Source organism: Stegastes partitus, unplaced genomic scaffold, assembly GCF_000690725.1.
Source record: "Stegastes partitus isolate 25-593 unplaced genomic scaffold, Stegastes_partitus-1.0.2 Scaffold2537, whole genome shotgun sequence".
Classification (NCBI taxonomy): domain Eukaryota; kingdom Metazoa; phylum Chordata; class Actinopteri; family Pomacentridae; genus Stegastes; species Stegastes partitus.
The window spans coordinates 1,443-21,470 of NW_007580268.1; the positions used below are offsets into that span (position 1 = coordinate 1,443).

Sequence of the window (20,028 nt, forward strand, 5' to 3'; positions counted from 1 at the left end):
CTCACATTCACACCTACGGACAATTTACAATCACCAATTAACCTCAACATGTTTTTGGACTGTGTGGGAGGAAGCCGGAGAACCCGGAGAGAACCTTCTTGCTGCGAGGCAACAGTGCTACCAACTGCGCCACCCTGCAGCCCTTTGCACAGACTCTGTCCAGATAAATGTTAGAAAACCACAAGGGGGAAGCAAACAAACGTATCTGTGTCAGGAACTTTTTGCCTCAGTGCAGTAAACCTTTAAAACATGTTTGTGTTTTAAAAGTATTTTTTCTGCTCAGAGATGATTTTGTCTGCATCAAAAAAGGCTTCAATAAGTAACTAATTTGCACCTCAGTTGATGGTGTGATCAGCAGTAAAATGTCTCTTCAGCTGTGTCCTGTGAGCATATTCATGGGAACAAGTCAAGCCTCAAGATTCAACATCTGTCTCCACCAATGAATGAAATATTGCACATGGACCGAGAAGTGCACGTATTTAACACTATAGGGAATGTAGTCACTCACTTCCATGAGCAGCAGTTAAGCAGGCAATAAATGATTTAAATTCTCAAGTGAGTTATGTAAATAATTCCATGTTTGTGTTGATTAGTTTTAAATCTTACTTTATGTTATGTTGAGATTTTAGAAATGCAAGTCATTGCTGTTGCACACTGGATCCTGGCACCACGTTTTGACACTGTGCAGTTATTTTTTACATTATAGATTTTCTACATTTTTGCCCACTGCATGTTCTATGTACTGTATATAATCTGTAAAACATTACAGATATTTAAAACAAACAAACAAACAAACAAACACACACACAAAAAAAAACATTTAGTGCGTTTTACTACCCCTGTGAAAAGTTTTGTGCCAGAAATGTTTTATAATCAGTTTAAGTTGTGGCTTTTTGACTGTTATTGAAGCTGTAATTTCCTGCAGTGGATCAATAAACTTATCTATCAACATCAACATTGACATGATTGATTCTGAGGCACAGAGTTTCAGATCCACTGGTAGCTCCCTGAACTCACTGTGGAACATGAATGAAGCACTGGCAGTCAAGTGGGATGACCTTACTTTCCCATTTTCTATTCATTTTGGTCAAAAATGACCTGAAAATTGTTTAAAGCTGGTTAAAATCAGCGCCTCTGACAGACTTCTACCCACCATATAAAACGTGTCTGCACACAGCCTTGTGGTTTGCTGGTTCCTCTTGAAATAAAGGAACTTGGCACAAAGACAATACAAAGGTATTTGCACACGAATCCGTGGTGCTGATCTGCATATAAACTCAGGCCATGCACTGCTTTGAAAAGCTCTCCACCTTCTGATTCTAATCATCTCCACGCTGTCAAATGAAACGCGGACAGGCAAACGCCAGGACAGCCTCCTCTTCGTTGCACGCTGTGGAGTTTCCAGGGAGCTTTTGGGCGGAAAGTTTGCGCGGAACCACCAAAACAAACCTTGTGTTTCCAGGAGTTTTTGTTCAGACTGGTTAACCCCGCATCTTTGGAGACAGGCTTTGGAAGCTGAGCGCGGTTTGGGCGCTTCGTTGTCACCGTAAATGGAGTCATCTCTTGAGTTTTCCAGCTCTCTGGGGAGCGTATCCTCACTGCTAACCCGCTGTCGGACATTCAAAGTGCTGGTGATCGGGGACTCCGCGGTGGGGAAGACGTGTCTCACGCACCGACTGTGCGCCGGAGAGTTTCCCATCAGACCGGAGGCCACCATCGGCGTGGACTTCCGCGAGAGGCTGCTTGAAGTCGACGGAGAGAAAATTAAGGTAATTGCTGAAATTTATGCATCACTTGAGGCAAAACGTAATTAGCGACAGGGCATTTGTCAATATGGTACCAAATCCATTTTTACGCAGGGCTGTGCGTAAAAATGGATGTTTGGCGACGCGTTGAGCCGAACTCTTGGATGCAGACAACTTGTTTCTGTTGTTTTGAAAAAGTGACATAAAAGTTTGTAGGCAAGGAAAACTGAGCATTGATGTGTTTTTTATTTAGATATATTGATAATTCAAGCACTTGTGTTAACTTGACGCGCTGTTGGCACACTTACCGAACAGAGGATGGTTAAAAAAATAAAAAGGTGTGATGGAAATTGGGCATGAACTGCATTATTTAATTGAATGGATGCCATTGTGCCTGTGTTGTGGTTTCAAACGACCCATTTTCAGCCAATTTTAGATTTTGCAGTGAGTAGTTTTGGCAGCACTTTCAGTCAGTTGGCTCAATTTAACAAAAGAATCAGATCAACAAAGCAAAACCCACCAGAAGCTCCATGTCTGAAAGGAGCCCTGTTGGACTACTACAGGTTCCCAAAGAGAGGTTTTTAAGGCTTTTTTTAATTGAATCTGTCAGCTCTAAATATGTATAGAGCTTAAACTCCAGTGTGTGTGTGTCAGCTAAATTAAGAGTTATTTGCCTCAGGCTGAGTGAGAAATGAAAATTCCCTTGAAGCAGAGCTGCTTGTGTTTGCAGACTATAAATCACTGTGAGGCTTGTAAACGGATGGAGGCACATACATGCATCTATTCAGGATTTTTATGATGCATTTCTGATGTGTGAGAAGCTTTGTTTAAAGGGCATCGTGCAGACTTGACAATGGACTGTGTTTATCCGAGGGACTCTGTTCTTTATTAAAACTGTGGGTGTTCGTTGGTCTCTGCAGCTTCCTGAGTGTTTTGAAACAGCCACATGACAGAGGAAGTGTCCGTCAGTGGTAAATGAACATTGGTTTATCACTTCCAGAGTTTTCTGCTTGATTTCCAGCACTTTGAATCAACAAGGCACACTCTTCAAATGTCTTTGATATGTGATATTGTACAATTTAACAACGTCCCAGAATCCGAAACTATAAGAGGGAGTCGGAGTCAAGTCGCATATTCATAAGAACAGGACTCAAGTCTGCAAAGTCAAGTGAATACAAGACACGTTTTATAATCAGTCTGGATAAGTCTTCAGTCAACCAGCTCTAAATTCTACCAAGTCTAAAGTCAGTCGAGTCAAACATCAGTTCAAAACAAAGTCTCTAACCTACCAAAGGTGCTTTTATTATGCTGGCATGTTTCCTTCCTTCATTCATTCATGCCTCCTCCAAATTCCGTTGCTCCCTCTAGCAAGGATGTGACAGAGAGTTACCAGGAATTACTAAATGACTCATGAAGCTGGACCACCTGCTGAATCAAACTCATGAAGGTGCAGCGTTTTTGCGTCAAACTGCTTAATATTAAAAAAAAAAAATCTATGTAGGATACAACTGTGTTTCCTTGATTTAGGCTCCTTCCAGCCTTCCTTGTATTCTTGAGGCACATTTAAGTAGTTAAATAGGATTATTTAGTGATGTGAGGAGTTTATCACAGAAGCCAGTGGGTGCTGTTGCCAGGCGATGCTAAATCTTCTAGTCCTGCAAGCTAATGTTAGCTCGCTATTTATTATAACTGCTGGCTAAAGTCTCACCTCCAGGTCTCAGTGAGGAAAAAGACGACCCGTGTTGATGCATCTCTCCAACCATTATCTCATCTAGACTTGTTTCGCCTTCCGCTTTTGTCTTATTCTAACTGCAAAGTAAAATTAGCATTGCAGCAACTTGTTGCTTCACAGTTGTTTCCATCTGCTTCCTCGTGAGGTCATGTGAGGTGATGCTCTGCTCCCTCTGACACCATAATCTTAACATTATCCTGTAGAGTGGGATGTGCTGTTACTTTTACATCTTGTAGCGTGTGAATGTCGAGATTAGAGGGAAGTGAGTATTTCTCCTTATGTGTATGAAGCAGCAAAATCTGTTATGATTTGAAAAGTCCCGTAATATGAGACCGGCTTCAGATGAGTCATTTAAAATAAGTCTTAAGTCTACCAAGGCCCAGTCCAAGTCTTAGTCAGTTAAAACTGCAACAGTCAGTCAGGACAAGTCTCAAACCATCTCAGCTAAAATCAACTCTAAAGTCAGTTAAGATGCTTTAGAAGCCAATCGCAAGCTCTCGAGTCAACCAGGACAAGTGTGAAGTGAATGGAGGCAACAAGTACCTGCTGGTACGAGTCTTCATAAGCAAATTCAAGTCTTTTAGATCTTCAGGGGCTAATAAGTAAAATGATGCTGTTTTAGAACAAGTCTTGAATCAAATTTCAAGTCAGTCAGGACGAGTCTGAAGCCAAGTCGAGTCTCAGTTCATGTTTTAGTTCAGGTCAGTGAAGATAAGTCCAGGCTTCCTGGGTCAGGGGGCTAAATAAAGCTGTTTTAAAGCGTAGACCTAATAATCAGATGTCAGAGTTGTGTAGTCGATGCAAACACGACTTCTCTTTGTCAGGTTTTTACTGTTTGTTTTGTGTTATTGTGATTTTGTTGATTTTGCAATATTTTATGTTACACGTGTCTCATTTTTTTCACAAGAGACTCACGTGGTCCGTTTTATCTGTGACAAAACCTTGAAGGGATCTGACTTTCTAATGATCAGATCGACTTGTTTATTCCTTTTCTTAGTTCCCTCTCTGACATGACTCACTGTGTGTATGTCCCTGCATGTGTTTGTGTGCTTCTGCTCGGTTTGGGGTATTTCAAAACATTTATTTCTTTTCCTCTGTGCGCCTTCCGTCTTCTCGATTTCCTCTTTCTAGCGTGGGCGTCTCTGCCACCTTCCCGTTGGTTCCTCACTTTCTTTTTTTCATTTCCCCTCCTTCCTCGCCACCAGCTCCAGCTGTGGGACACGGCAGGACAGGAGCGCTTTCGTAAGTCCATGGTGCAACACTACTATCGCAACGTCCACGCCGTGCTCTTCATTTATGACGTCACCTGCCCGGCCAGCTTCACCAGCCTCGCCGCCTGGCTGGAAGAGTGCCGGCAAAACTCCCTCGGCCAGGAAATACCCAGGTAGCTGCCTCACCTGTCTGCTTTCACTTCTGCTTATCAAAAGTGTTTATGTTAACGCCATCTTCCTTAATCTGTTCCACTTCCTCGTCTCCCTGCAGGTTCCTGGTGGGGAACAAGAGCGACCTCCGTGACCCCAGCAGGACCGGCCGCCAGGTGAGCCAGGAGCAGGCCACGAGCTTCGCCAAAACCCACGGCATGGTGTTTTTCGAGACGTCTGCGAAGAACCCGCCGAAGAAATGCACGAAGGGACGACGAGGTGACCGCGAGGCGCCTTATCAGCAGGACAACGTGGAGGACGTGATCACGGCCGTTGCTGCCAAACTGAAGAAACAGAAGAAACCCTCAATGGTCAACACACCGATGTACGGAGGGTCATTTAAAATCGGGAACAAGAAAAAACCAGACAAAGATCAGTGGAACTGCTGCTGAGAGAGACAAGACAGACAAACGAGACTTTTTAGCTGTTAATATGCAGGTTTGTGAGAATGAACATGTGCAGATTGTTCATTTGTGACCAAAAATCTGGAAAAGTTCACACATGAAATCCAGTCGCTCCCATGCAAAGATCTGACGCCTGTGTGAGTTGCACTACCTGGAAATTTTCTGTGTATTTGTGATCTTATTGTTTACAATAGCTGCAAAATAAAATACTGTGAATGGAAACCTTCAAGTGACCTGCTGATGGGTCTTTACTTGTTGTAGCGGAAAAGTGCAATTAGTCACAACAACAACTCCTGCAGCATGAAAATGGGAGTTTTCTCACAGCATCCAAACACTGTCCTGTGTTGGATGAATCCAAGCAGCTGCGTTGGTCATGTTAGAGCTGCAAATACTGTCTAGTAGCAACCTGACTGTGGAGCTTCATGTGGATTTTGTTACGTCGAAAAACAGACTTTACAGAAACACGTACTTCCGAGTCATAAGTGCAACTCGACAGAGGAAAGCAGCATATAGGTTGCATCAGTTTTTAAATGGGTGATATGAATCCAGTTGCTTTAACCCATTACTGCTTGATATGCCTGGGTCTGTGTTTACAGGTTGCTCTAGGTGCTAACATTTGCAACCTAATGTTCCATATTTCTGTCTGAAGCTGAACACACAGACAGGCATTCTGTGTTTTTGACACCTTAAACTCGTCACGTTGTTCCACTACCTATGACACAAGTTGGCAGCTGAGTGCAGCTCGTTGCCTAAATCACCTTTCATTGGATGCATATACGGAAGCTATACACCGCTCGAGTGCAGGGTGAGCCAGAGGAGGGCTTTATTATTCTGCAGGAGGATAAATATGCACCTGTAGTTGAGTTTACAAAAAGTTTCAGCTTTACAAAAGACAGCAACGTGTAGATTGCATCAGTTTTCACTATGGTTATTATAAACAGTGTCTTCAACTCATTAAGAACCTGATAAAAACATGTGTACGTGTGAGTGTTTTAGGGAATGTTGGGTTTTCCTCACTGTTAATGACTTAAAGTTCCACTGAAACAAGAATTACTGCTTCTTGTAATGTGTTGTGTTTCTGTCTGAAACTGAAAATTCAGACAGGAACTACGCATATTTGGAAATGTTTTTGACAAGCAGCGTCTCAAACTCCTGATTTGTTTTGCTCCACTAATTATGACACAAGTTGCTGAGCTGGCAGCAAACGTTCCCACAACATTGGATAACATTACCTACAAGTTCTTTTTTTTTTTTTTAAAAGAAAATGTTTTACTCAAAAGTTCCAAAAATAATTGTATGTCCAATAATGTTTGTATAACGTTAACACAATGTTTTAATGTCAACATTCAGGAGATATTCTATGATAGCAAAATAGGAACGTTATCAAAACAACATTCAAAACTTGTTTTCCAGACATTAACAAGGCCTTTATGAAACGTTTCTGTCCTGTGATATATTAACATGAAACATTCTGTCTGCAATGTTCTGGGGATGTTGTTGAGGGATGCATTATAGAACATTCTTCTAAAAAACATTGTCCCAATGTTCCATAATAACAAAGGTAGGACATTATCAAACCAACATTCAAAACACGGTTTCCAGATTTTATTGAGGCCTCAGATGACAGATGGTTCTTTATGACACGTTCCTGTGTTCTGACCTAATAACAAGGGTGGGATGTTCTGCCTGCAATGTTCTGTGGAGGTTTTGGAGATGTTGTTGGGGAAACGGTGGAATTCAGAAACAGGAAAAATGTTCTCAGTTTGCTATCCTACTTTTAGAACGAGCATTCTGGGAACTAAAACAATACTTCCTGCTGAAAACATGAGCAGAACTTGGCAGAACTTTCTTAGAATGTTTTTGCAGCTCTTTGCCCAAAGCACATTTGATTAGATGAATTTATGCAGGCTGTCCTCCACCCAAGTGCAGGGTGAGTCACCAAAAGTGGTTTTACATTTTGCAGCAGGACAAAACGTGTTTGTTTTGCATTCAGTCAATGAAAATCCTGCATCTGTCCTGAATCATTATACTAGTAGAGAATGATTTGGTGCGGTGCTGCTCTGTCTGCCAACAGTTTTCCACCACAGCACTGCGTCCCGATGGAGCAAACATCACAGCAGTCATGCTCCAGTCTTGTGCATGAGCGTGACGTGGGCGATGGAAAAGTGCATCATGTGTTTTTGTGATTTCGTGTCTAATCGATGATTCAGAAGGGGTCACATGATGAAGGCAGACTGCCGCAGATCTTGCAGCGCAGCGGAGGTTCGCTCAGCTGAGTCTAAAGCATCACACTGGTGCCACATTCAGCAGCCAAATGTTAGGGGTCTTTCTCTAAACTCCAAAAAAAAAAGAAGGTAACTGGAGGAGGAGAAATCTTGGAAGTGGTTTTGTATTCCTCTAATTTGCCACAAGGACAGTTTTAAATAAAGTGCGACCTACTGAATGAGCATAGAAGAGAGCCGTGGAGCTGATTTTGCATTTTGAAGATGAATTTGTTTTGCCTGTGAAATCAGCTGTTTGAAGTTTGCTGTGAGAAAACAGGCCTGTAGGTGTCACAGCGTTGCAACCAGGAGGTTATTAGTTCAGCTTGGGGTACAAACTGGGAAAGTTTAAGAAGGGATTATGTGGCATTTGCACAATGCATGTCAACGTCTGCCCCTAAAGAGTTCCAGCAAAAAGTTGGAGAATAACATCAGACATGCATCACATTACAGAAAAAGAGATGATTGTGCTAAAATGATCCAGATTCTGCAGCTTCAGTTTTCTCCTCCTGACCACAAGATGGAGCCAATCTTTATTCCAGCACTTCTCTGGGTTGATAAAATCTTTTAACTGTAGGAAGGAAAAAATAAAACAATGCAGTACTTTCACAGTACAACACAATCCTCTGGGTTTTCAAGGATATACACATTTTTTTCTTCCTGTACATTTCTGACTTACTGATTAAATTTGAACAAAAAATGGCAAATGCTTTTGCTTTTTTAGCGAAAATGCCCGAACTAAACTGTGGTTTTTGTTCACACTTGCATGATTTTTGTATGACAGCAGTAATCAAATCATTCTAAAAGCAATAGAAAAGCATTCATGTATGTGTTATAGCATTTAAAAATAAACTTAATCTTTCTTTTTATTGAACAAATGGTATAAACTTGTCCTGCCTGCATGAATTGTATGAACAACTTCATATTGCACAAAAAAACAACAAAACAAAACACATTAAGAGGCCAATATTTTAACAGTTTTGACTATTAAGTGTTGGTTAATGTATAAACAGACTGACCACTAGCAGATATTTTAAATAAGCAGCAGGTTATAATTGCTTTTTTTATTGCTTTGGAATTTACAGAGTAAAAGTCAGAGCCGACAAAGTGTTTGACTTCCTTCATAACAACCAAAAAATGGTTTTGCATTAAAAAGTTTGGATGTGAAATTTTGCTATTAAGAAGGAATTAGTCAGAGTTCATAGATTTGTTAGTCTGAATGAAGCCAAACAAAATATGGCTCCAGAATGAATTAAAGAGAAATGAGAGTAGTGATGTAATGAAAGTTAATCTCATGCATAAATACAGATCAAAGTGAGGGAAGATGCCCCTTCACAAGATTTTACATTCAGTTTTACAATAACAAAGTTGTATCTGTTGTGGTTTTATGACTCTTTAAATGTGATTATTTAAGTAGACTTTTTGTGCATTCTGTGCATTTGTAGGTTCTTGTTTTACTATATGAATAGTAAAAGAAAAGGACATTGTTCTGAGCTTCTTGGTTGAATCAGTTGTTTCTCATTGATGGCCTCTAGGGGGCGCTCTGGTGAAGTTACCTTGCTTTAAACAGGGGGTGTGCTCTCTCTCTCTCGCTCTCTCTCTCTCTCTTTCATCAGTAAAGCAGTAGCTGAGCTCTTTAATCATTTAACTTGAAAACCTGCTGGAAACAGTCTCACCGGTGCCGCTGCTGCTGCTGATAACCGAGAAACATGTTCTGCAGACGGGCATGGCAGAGAGTCGGGCCGCTGGCACGGAGGGCTTTCAAACCGGCATCCACAAACAGTGAGTTTGTTTTTTTAAACTCTCACTTTCCACAGACTTGATTGGCTGTGAAGTTAGTTGAAGCAACTAAAACGTGCACTTTCCAGTTTAATTGTCATTCTGGGAGTTACTGGAGCGCTTTGTAATTGTGTTGATGTGTTTATTTGTGAGAACTGACCTGATATCTCGTGAAAGTGCGATGATTTCTAAAGTTTAATTCGTGCAGCTGCAATTATGTCATGAATTTGTATTCTACGGTTGTTTTTAAAGTGTGAATTTCCCATAAAGAGACACATTTGTGCGCCTCTCGGTGCGCAGAGACGCGCAGCAGCAGCGGTCTGTCCGTCTGACAAAGGAGGTGTGTCCTGCTTTGGGAACACATCGTTCTTCACCAGCGTTATGAAAGAGCATCAGTGAAAGTCTCTCTGATTTGAGGTTTTATAACAGATCTGCAGCAAGTGCACAATTTGAGTTGTAGTTTCCATGCATGCAGGCTGGTATTTGTGCAGAAATAAGCCTTTAAAAGCGATTCATCGTCATGGTTACACGTTGTCCCAGGAGCTGCATGAGCAGGACCACATGGAGAGCAGCTATAGACGAGGGCAGGTTCAGGCCCCCGGAGGCTGAGAACCACATCCAAAATGCCACTTATATAATTTATAACCCTTTACTGAACAGAACATCTGCTTTTTTGACGTCTAAAATCTCACTTTGGAGAGTTTGCGTGGAAGCTGAGAGGGGGATTTGACACTTGCTCGTTTGTATTTTCAGGAGGTTTTATCTCTTCACGCATGCATGCTTGCACGGATCATCCTTTTACTTTGGGATCTGAGCATGTGGAATTCAGCCTGAGGGGGAAACTGCTGCTTTAATTTCCTGTGTGGAACTGTGCGACAAAAAGCTGCAAGCCTGAATGTGATGTGTGAGCCTTCAGTTGGCCACAGTGGGAGTTTTTTTTGTGTGTTTTCTGCACATGTGACCTTGCAGTTGGTATAAGAAAGAGAGCCGAGGTGGATGCTCCAGGCTGCTGCTCTGTGATTGCGTAACAGCTCTCTGTGGCCTTGAGGCAGCACCTTTGTGCAGCAGGGCCCCACCAGTCCTGCCCTCGCCGTCCTGCAGGTCTGCATGTCCTCCTCCTTCATTTAGTCTCAGTGAGCACATGGCAGCTGACAGACAGTAGCAGGAGAGTGCACGTTCGCCCCTCGCCGTGCATGTAGCACACATGTCCCTGCTACCACAGCGGCCATCTTGTCTGTTGTTGCCTGACATGCGTGTCCATTTTTACAGGCTTGAACCCGGCAACAGGGATTAACTGATTACCTGTATAAATAACCTGTACTTGGCCTTGTCCCTGCACGCTGCTGCTGTGTCACAGGTATTAGAGCAGGACGCAGGACTTACAGCTACACTGGCTCAGCATCAGCGGGACAATCCTCAGGCCTGTTTTGACTCAGCTTTGACCCTCCGAAGCCCAAGTAGTTTATGGGCATTTCTTTGCTGAGCTCACATTTTTAGTCCCTTTAGGCTCAATCTTGACTGCAGCATCAAGTCCTGCCCCTCTGTGGGAACAGCACAACCACAACCAAGAGCAACTCAGAAATGCTGTCTGAGCAGCACGAGCAGCACAGTTGTCGTCATAAATCCTGAAAAGTGCAAACTAAATTTGAATTTCATTGACGAGTTGCTTTACAAAAATAAAAAAGAGGAAACCGTTTGCGCCACATTTTTCCACATTGTGTTACCAATATTGCAAATAAAATACCTTTACATACTATTGACATTTTAATATTTACATTTCTATTTTTTCCATGCTCCTCTGCTTTGTGTGAACACAGCCTGCAGTTCAGCCAAAAGGTCCCTACATTTCCCTGAAGAATCACGCTAAAGGTTCATTTTTGGCATTTTGTTTTTTTTCAAATGAGACACGTAGAATAAAATGCTTTTGATGAAATATAACAGTTTTAAGCTTAGATTTGGATCATTTTGTCACAGACGAGTAGTTCAAAGACCATCACTAAGTAAAACAATTATTGATTATTTGTTTTTATAGTTTCTGACTCTGATAAATGAAGTCATCTTTTTTAGAAAACATGATCCACTGGCAAGTTTTGGGAAGGAGAAGGTTGAGCTACTCTCATGTCTGTACAGTGAATGTAGCTGAAGCTAGCTTAGCTTAGCACAAAGACTGGAAACGGGGGGAAACGGCTAGCCTGGCTCTGTACCAACGTAACATGATCTAGTTCCTAGCAGCACCTGTGAGGGTCAATAATTCACACGTCATAAGTTTTGTCATATGGTGTCATCATGACATGAAACAAACTTGTTAATTCATGATTTGTAGAGGTGATAAAGTAAACTGACCACCTGCCGCTGGCTCCAGCTAAATATAAAGTGGACGGATCCCAGAGCTTTAATAAACAAACTCAGATAAAAATATTAGAATGTTGACTATTTCATTTTAGAAACAAATGTTTAATTCGGAAAAACCTGATTTAAAAAAAATATAAAAAATTGCCAGTCGGGGGTGGCAGAAACTATTTGAACATCACGTTTAAGCCGATGTGGCAAAAAAAAAACAACCCAGCTTTGCGTCTTTACATGAACAGCAACATGATCATTCGTTTGGATTCACTCTCTCTGTTTCCTCTGATTTGGTCTCCACCACCAACTACTGAGACAAATACTAGACTATTTTGCTTCTAAATTACCAAAGTTAATAACTATTTGGTGCTGAGCAGGTTGGTTTTTGGAGTGTTTTTTGTGCCACACACGCTGGTTGTTCGGGTGACAGGAGAAATTTTGTTGGTACATTTTGAACTATTAGAAAAGTCAAACAAAACTGCTAAATTACAAAAAAAAGCTTTTAAAATAGTTTCTGTGCTCACTATGGGTCCACTATACTCTATGGGTTGATTTTTTGGGGGGAAAATTATCTGATATTTTGCAGACAGATGTTGTGATTGTGATTAAATAAACCTTTTTTTGCTCCGGTCGTATTTTTCCTCACTGTGGGCTCATTTTTCACTACAATACAAAGTCCTGCAGTTCAGCTGAAAAGTCTGAATTTGTTAGTTTTTCACAGAATCTGGTTAAAACTAATGGTTTACTTTTGATTTGTTTTTAATTGAGACATGTAGAAGTAATGTGATTTCCATGAACCATCCCCATTTTAAGCTGACATTCAGCTAAATTTTCCAACAGAGCAACACATCACAGAGCATAACTGAAAGGACCGTCAGAAATGTTTAAAATCAGACGGTTGTCCCTGTTGTTATGGTGTGTGTGCTAAATTGTGTAATTTCTGTTAAATAACACGCCTTTAGGGATTCTGAGTGTTTGCATTATGAAATCCAGTCAATAATTAAGCAAACTGTGAACGACATGACTTGAGTTGTCGGTGGAAAAGTGTGAGGATGAGGAAGGATTTGTCTGAACACACGTGTGAAACAAAAAGGGGCGTGTCGCGCTGTACATTGTGTTCTTTTACCGCCTCCGATGCTCGACTCGAGTTGCCGAGTCAACCACGTGCACATGGAAACACAAATCATGTTAGAGATATAATCTGCACTGTCACCTTGTCCACGCGCACACTCTCGGGGGCGTGCACGTGAACGTATGCAAGTGGAGTGTGTGTGTTTGTGTGTGGTGTAGGTAGGAAGAGATTAGGCCGAGGCAGTGCTGGGGATGCAGGCTGGTTTTATTTCTGGCCTCTCCTTCCTGCACCACTGGCAATCCTGTAAACGCCAGCGGATCCTTTTACAGCCACACTCACCTGTCCGCCAGCACAACAACAACAAAAGCCAATTAGGAAGCTTTTCAGAGATTCACTATCACTCCTGGTGCTTTTTAAAAGGACCAGTTTGCATGAATCCCAGCCCACCGGATCATTTTAAAGTTGTTTGTGTTTGATGCAGATCTGAGGTCGTCGAGCTGGAAGCGTTCTGATGTTTGTGTGCACCGAGGATTTAATTTAAGAGACAGTCGAGTGTTTAGCTTGGCTGCTGCTAAATCTTTCCGTCTCCTCGGCTACAAATGACTGAAGCTGTATTGTGTAACAGGATTAAGGGACGGAGGCATGTCGACGCTGTCAGAATGCACAGTTCTTTCTGACAAATCAGTCTTTTGAGGGAATAAATGTCATGTTATCAAACATATCGTAGCTTCTCTGTGACTTTCGCTGATTATTGATGCTCTTACACACAAAACACTGATGTCCAATAAGAGCTCGACTGCTCGTACAAATCACAAAATCTATTTAAGATATACTTTTCTAACTCTACCCTCGTGTGTTTTTAGTGACTCCGGTGCGACACATGGCCTTCGGGATTCCTGGAGGCTCCACCAACATGACGTATGTTGTTTTGTGTGGAGGAGGCCTCACTGCTGCAGTCGTCTATGTGAGTATCACTTCAGTTTGCACTTAATGGGACACAAACTTATGGATGTATATTTTACCCACACATGCTTCTGCTGTGATTGCTTCAAGTGATGCTCCAACTTGTTTTATCATTAACAGGATCTTCTGTTCTTCCCACATTAAAAAAAGTGGTCATTTTCTCTGTGGATTTTTGTTGACATACCGGACGCTAACGATAAAATGATGTCACAAAACTGAAATCCAAACAGTTTTAAATGCAGTGTGCACATAAAAACAGCAAGAAGATGCACAGAAACACAATCTGTTAAATGGTAAATTCTAGTTTGATGATGATTTACATTCTTGCACTGCTTCAATCACAGGACCTTTACTGATGATGATGGTGCTTTCCTGCACAGTGAATGTCTTTAAGCACTTTTAAATTAAATGCATATTCAGTTGAGGATGGTTTTTAAGAATTCCTTACAATTTTTTTTAGCATTAACTGTAACCCACACCTCTTATCAGGTACTTAGAATGCAGTCTTGAGAACTTTTTACCTCTATGTTACAGGTGCTCCCGTTCAAAGTCTGTGAAATGTAAGCAGTTCAAAAAATATATAGAGAAAAATATGTCCTAAAAATATAAACAGAATATGAAAAAGTTTTGGTTTGTTCATAGGCCGTTATAATTTATAGATTACAGTCTACATCTGGAGCAGTTAGAACATCTTCAAGAACCCAAAAGAGATGTTTGGTTGCTTTTTACTGGACTTAATGACCGAGAATCGACACAGACGAATAACAAGCATGGTTAACTATAAGTACAAACTGCTGCAGGGGATCGATCCAGTCAATTTGTAGTTTTCCAGCTCGGTGTCTTTGCTGGTATGAACTGGGAGCCAGTTAACGGTTGATGTCACCACGGCTCAGATGCTAGAAGCACCACAGAGGCTCTTTGTGCTTTCTGACCTACTCTTGCAGTCATTGTCTGCTCAGACTGTTTGCTGTCCGACTCTTGGCAGAGCCGTGTTGGTTCATGCGGGACAAAATGTCACTGTGAGGTGGCGTTTTGTAATCCCGTTATCGCTGGATGTGTGCTGGAATGTAATAGCTTCATATCTTATTCTGCGTTTGTCTCAGGCCTACAAGACAGTCAACGGTGATACTGAGCGCCCTGAGGACAAAATCGCCATCATAGACACCGCCGCAAAAGGTCAGCTGCTCGTACAAACGCACAAAAAACACACACCTGGGTTCCTGAATGTAACTTTGTGCAGCCCTAAAGGAGACATCTCCCTTTACTGGAGCTGCTAAAAAGGTCGCCTCCAGAACACAGTTAAGACACTGAAATGTAATTTTGCACAGAATGACGTGGTTTATCTGAGCAGAAATGTCCTGACAGCTCTGATGGAGCTCAGGATTCATCCACAGAAGCTCGAATACAAATAATTTTTCCAAAGATGAGGAAAGAAAACCAGAGTAACTTCTGATATAAGGAGCTGGAAGATTTAACAACAATAGATTTAATAGTTGACGACTAATTGGTTAACTGATTAATCATTGCAGCCACAAGTGTACCTTATACGTTGGGTTTCAAAAAACTTTTATTGACATAATAGAAATTTATTTGCACTTGGATGTTAAACACGATCTGAAACAAATACCTGTTACTCTGGAGATGCTGAGAGGAAAAATGTGTAGGAACAGTGCAGACGTCAGCATGAATCAATGCATTTGCTCCCCTCTGTGCCAGAATTTTTCACAGTTTTGTTGTGATATTTCTTGAAAATTTGCCTGAATTACACACAAGATGGTGGGATTGAGTTTGTCCCAGATCTCACAATGTGTTTTCTTTGTGAATATTTCAGAATCTTTCAACCTTAAAAGTCCAAAAGTCAGTTTTTACTTGGTCACCTACCCACGTAGATATAATGGGACATGACTCAGAGCCATATCTTTTGCTTTATATCCGTAGAATGCATGCCGAGTATTGAGGAATTAAATCCGGAATGAGGTAATGGAAAATAAAGACGGCAGCCGGGTGAAAGAGCAGAAGCTCTGGGTGCGTTTCAGGGCGCCACCCAAATATCGTACATGGTAGAACGATCACTCTCAATGGCTTTATCGTGCCTGTCTGTTTAGATATCCGTCTGCAAATTATTTGTCTACTCAGCCCGGAGAGATGGTGGCTCTGCGCCCGGAGCTGCTAACTGGTCTGTAACTGGGAGAAGCTGCTGCTGTCGCTGGTTCGGTCGCGAACGTGCAGCCTGGAAATGTTGGGTTTGGTCAAAAATGGCAGCTTCCCACAGCGACAGACATCGCCGTGGTTCTTAATCCACTGACAGTAATATGTAATCGAGTGAAAAGTTTCAGGAAATAAAGCAGAAACGTGTTGATGCACATGTTGATGGAGGTGTCCTGATGCATTAATCAGAGTATCGGTACAATGCTTCTTAGAACAGCCGGAACTGATCGCTAACATTCATCTCCATATCAAGAAAACATGTTTCATAATAAGTCGGGGTAATAAGTGAAGCATAAACGGCATTAAAAGTGGAAATTTGCTATATCTCCAAACTCAAAAAACACAAAACACGAGTTCACCCAGATTCCCAAAGCAGATGAACAAATGCTTTTATAGTGAGCAGACATAAATCTCTTTTCATTGGTCAGCATGCAAAGATGTAAGTGTAGCCCTGTCAACAGTTTCCATACCATATAAGAGTCCTTTTGCTCTAAACCCAAAACCCCTTTAGGAGTGTAAACGTATCTGCTTGGCCTCAGACCTTTTGACCTCCAGGCACTACCTCAACTACCAACACTACCAGAAGGTTTCTCCACTAACGAAAATAGTTCCACAGCAGCAAGGACACGTGTACATAGAAGGAACACATGGATAATAAACGGTAACCTAAGAGCTCGTGATTGATTTTACTGTCACAGGACGTGGTTGGGAAGACACTGCAGTGAGGAGATTTGCTGTCGTGCCTACATTTTTAGCACAATCAATATCACTCCTCTGATACACCATCCATTGATTGCACAAAAAATGCTGTGTGAAAGTAAAAAGAACATTCTCACACACACTGAAGACATTTTGCAACTGCCATTGTCAACTATTATAATAATTATTTTGAATATTTTTGAAAAATTCTCTGATTTTCTATTTCTTTCCTCCTTTATGACAGTAATCTGAATATCTTTGGCTGGTTGGACACAATAAGACATTTTCAAATTGGACTTTAAGAAACAGATTTTTTTTTTTAGATCGAACGACTCCACGTGATGAGTATGTTAAACAAAAAAATCGCTCTACACTTTAAAAAACATTCTTTAAAGGTACTTAAGTTAAATGAATAATATCTAATAAAATCTAATAAAAAGAAAGAAAGAAACCCTGTAAAGATAATACGTTTTCTGTGTTTCCAATGCTCACAGAACAAAACCACAATCATGACAGAGTCTCATTGTTGACTAACTGAGCTGTGCATCATTTCAGCTCTGGTTGTTGAGTTGTCTGAGAATATCAGACAAATAAATCCCATTTTCGTCCAATGCAGAGCAACATTTCAAATCATGCAGCTGTTATGATATTTTTAGACTCCTCCTGGTACTTTTCTAAAGCTCAGACTCGATTTGCATGAACTCAGTGGTGAAACATTTGCTCAGATTAGGTGCTCGAGCCTTTAAAACCCCAAAGTGCACAGTTTTGCACCACTGTGTATTAACGCTGCATTTCACTTAATACTATTTATAGTAGATTTTTCCACCTCTTTCTTATACACACGTACTCTGTCCATGTAAATAGAAACTGAGTATTCTTCAGTTCTTTGTACCAAACAACTGGTTTGAGCATCTTCAGTGAGCTCAAACGCTATATTTCTGTCCCTCGAGTGGCACGTTAAGGATTAAGGATTATCCTTCACTTCATGGTGACAGTTTTAACAGCCGCTGCTTCACCTTTTCGACCTCTAAAGCCTGACTTTGAACCCTTCGCTACTTGCTAACACAAGTCACGGGTTAAATAGTTTTTAAAGTTAAAATGAATTCTTGAATGCTGCAGCTCGATTGTGGCAGCTTGGAAAAGATTTTGGTGTTTTTCTTTGGTTTTTGATGCCATAAATATAAATTGAGGTCATTTGTAGTAGTTGGAGGAAGAATTTGACCTCTTAGTCACAGAAAATACTTCATACATTAAACACCTTTTCAAAGAAATTCCTTCCAGCACTAAGTATTGGATCCATTTGTCTTCACGACTTGTGTCTGTAGTTGCAAATACACACCCAAACTGCCAATACATTTTCATATAGTGGCAAATTGTTTTTATATTTTTGCTGATTTAAATACAGTAACTTGATTGTCAAATGGTGCAAAACCAGTATTTGTAAAAGCACAGATTTTTCATGTGGATGCTATTTAGAGTTTAGGCCTGATTTTTTTATATTTAAAATGGAAATTACTACAAAACAGGCGAAATCTGTAAAATTAAAGTCAATTCTTCAAACAAATTGCAGGTAGTAACTCTAAAAAAAAAAACTAGATTTCATAGTATAGCTAACTGGTAATTGTGAGAAATCTTTCAGGGAAAGTTGGATTCATGCATTTCTGTCCCTGACCTTTCATCCTGCAGCTCCTGCAGCCGAGCCAGCGCCAGAGGTAGCAGCTCCTGCAGCTGAACCCGCTCCAGTGGAGGAGGCAGCACCAGCCGCCGAGGTCGCCGTCGAGCCTGCGCCTGCTGCTGCAGAACCAGTCGCAGAAACTGCCGCCGAACCTGCTGTCGAGGCGACGCCTGAAGAAGCTCCCGCCGCTGCTGTCGAGGTCGTCGTGGCCGAGGCTGCAGCTGAGCCTGCAGCCACAGAAGAAGCCGCTGCTCCAGCGGCGGAGGCGGAAGCTGCACCTGAAGCTGCACCTGAAGCCGCACCTGAAGCCCCTGTGGAAGTCGCCGCCGCTGTGGAGGCACCAGCAGAGGCCCCTGCAGCAGAGAGCGCTGGTACGGCAGCAGTAGATGAAGTCCCTCCTGCTCCCCCCGCTGAGGCAGAAACTGCCCCTGCTGCCCCCGAGGCTGAGGCCGCCCCGGCTGCAGAGGCGGCTGCATAAAGCTGTGATGTGGCTCAGTAGAGCTCCTCCAGAATGGAAGGCTAGGAGTTAGATGTGCTGTGTCCCACCTCCCTGGCCTCAGGAAAAAGGACTCATGAACCCCCTTTTTATAATAAAAGGGAAAAGTGGAAAAAAAACACCATTTACAGTTGGTTATACCAGTTTGGGGTTCATCAGTCCAGTTTTCAGGTGCCTTCCTTCCTTTACCTCTCCCCAACCTTCACAACCAAACCACAACACCTGGCTTTAGTCTGTGTGGTTGGATTCAGTTTGATAAATTCTGTTTTGTTTAGGAATTCTCATCACCAGACCAGAGCAAATCCAAATTACGGTTTGGCGACTGTACAGCAAACAGAGGAGTGTTTAAACTAGGTGACATAAGGGACAGAACTGAGTTGATAACTGATGTTCTCTGTATAATTTAAGTGCCCTTAAAGCAGAACTGTGCTGCATGATGTTCCCTCGCTTGTCTAAAAATGTCCAAACGGTGAACGAATGCAGCTCGTTTTTCGATGTTCAGCCTTGTTTCTGTCAACATTTACTCTCTGCCTCACTACGACGTAAAACCAGTGAGCTCTTCCTCGTCTCTTGTTCTGGACCTTTTTGCACAAATCCTCTCAGCGTGAAACATACATTTAATGTCCTTCTCTGCTTCTTTGTTCCTCCTGATATTCTCGCATATCGGGATACTTTCACCTCCATCATTACCACGTTCACACGTCAGCCTGCAGCCGGTTTATACAGCTGATCCATGTTTCTGTGTCATTTCTTTTTCTAGACTTTTCTTGAAACTTCTAAGCCATTTTTTTCTATAGATCTTTGCGTGTGTGTGTGAGAGACAAAAGAAACTTCTCTTTTCTCTTTAACTGTGAATCTTTCAGGGAACACTACAGGAAATTCACTCACCTCTATGTGTGGGCATTGGAAGTTCTTATTGCATTTTGATTAACACAGTAAAGCGTTCAAAGAATAAAACATCACTGGATGATAAGGAAGTTTGAAGTGTTTCAATAAAGACAACGTTCTGATGGTCCAGTTCTGTATTTTTCTGTTTGATGAATGTGTATTTATAAGTATTGTTTTTATTTAGTTCAACATTATAAAAAAAGACGTTCTACAGAATCCAGGTTTAGTTTGTGGCCTGCAGCTTTTTAAGCACCTCTCTTAGATGCTTTTGCTTGTTGCTCCAAATGTAAAACATGACATGAATGTAGATCCTGTAGAAACGCCTTCCTCCTGCAGAGAAGC

At 41.6% G+C, this 20,028-nt stretch overlaps 2 protein-coding genes across 2 annotated transcripts; both read left to right on the forward strand.

The window, feature by feature from the left end:
* The first annotated feature begins 1,311 nt into the window (after window positions 1-1,311).
* On the forward strand, window positions 1,312-8,446 carry LOC103375295 (ras-related protein Rab-33B-like). The gene is made up of 3 exons (XM_008305525.1): window positions 1,312-1,769; window positions 4,683-4,861; window positions 4,960-8,446. The coding sequence occupies exons 1-3, from the start codon at window positions 1,551-1,553 to the stop codon at window positions 5,288-5,290; spliced, it is 729 nt and encodes a 242-aa protein (XP_008303747.1). The 5' UTR covers window positions 1,312-1,550; the 3' UTR covers window positions 5,291-8,446.
* Window positions 8,447-9,209: 763 nt separating this feature from the next.
* Window positions 9,210-19,815, forward strand: LOC103375296 (induced stolen tip protein TUB8-like). Its single transcript, XM_008305526.1, has 4 exons — window positions 9,210-9,345; window positions 13,621-13,721; window positions 14,824-14,896; window positions 18,314-19,815. The coding sequence occupies exons 1-4, from the start codon at window positions 9,273-9,275 to the stop codon at window positions 18,778-18,780; spliced, it is 714 nt and encodes a 237-aa protein (XP_008303748.1). The 5' UTR covers window positions 9,210-9,272; the 3' UTR covers window positions 18,781-19,815.
* The last annotated feature ends 213 nt before the right edge of the window (window positions 19,816-20,028 follow it).

Excerpts from the sequence above, each read along its gene's own strand:
- LOC103375295 (XM_008305525.1), top strand. The coding sequence starts at position 1,551 with ATGGAGTCATCTCTTGAGTTTTCCAGCTCTCTGGGGAGCGTATCCTCA. Across the intron at positions 1,770-4,682 it reads TCGACGGAGAGAAAATTAAG|CTCCAGCTGTGGGACACGGC; the intron begins GTAATTGCTGAA and ends CCTCGCCACCAG. Across the intron at positions 4,862-4,959 it reads CTCGGCCAGGAAATACCCAG|GTTCCTGGTGGGGAACAAGA; the intron begins GTAGCTGCCTCA and ends GTCTCCCTGCAG.
- LOC103375296 (XM_008305526.1), top strand. The coding sequence starts at position 9,273 with ATGTTCTGCAGACGGGCATGGCAGAGAGTCGGGCCGCTGGCACGGAGG. Across the intron at positions 9,346-13,620 it reads CAAACCGGCATCCACAAACA|TGACTCCGGTGCGACACATG; the intron begins GTGAGTTTGTTT and ends GTGTGTTTTTAG. Across the intron at positions 13,722-14,823 it reads TCACTGCTGCAGTCGTCTAT|GCCTACAAGACAGTCAACGG; the intron begins GTGAGTATCACT and ends CGTTTGTCTCAG.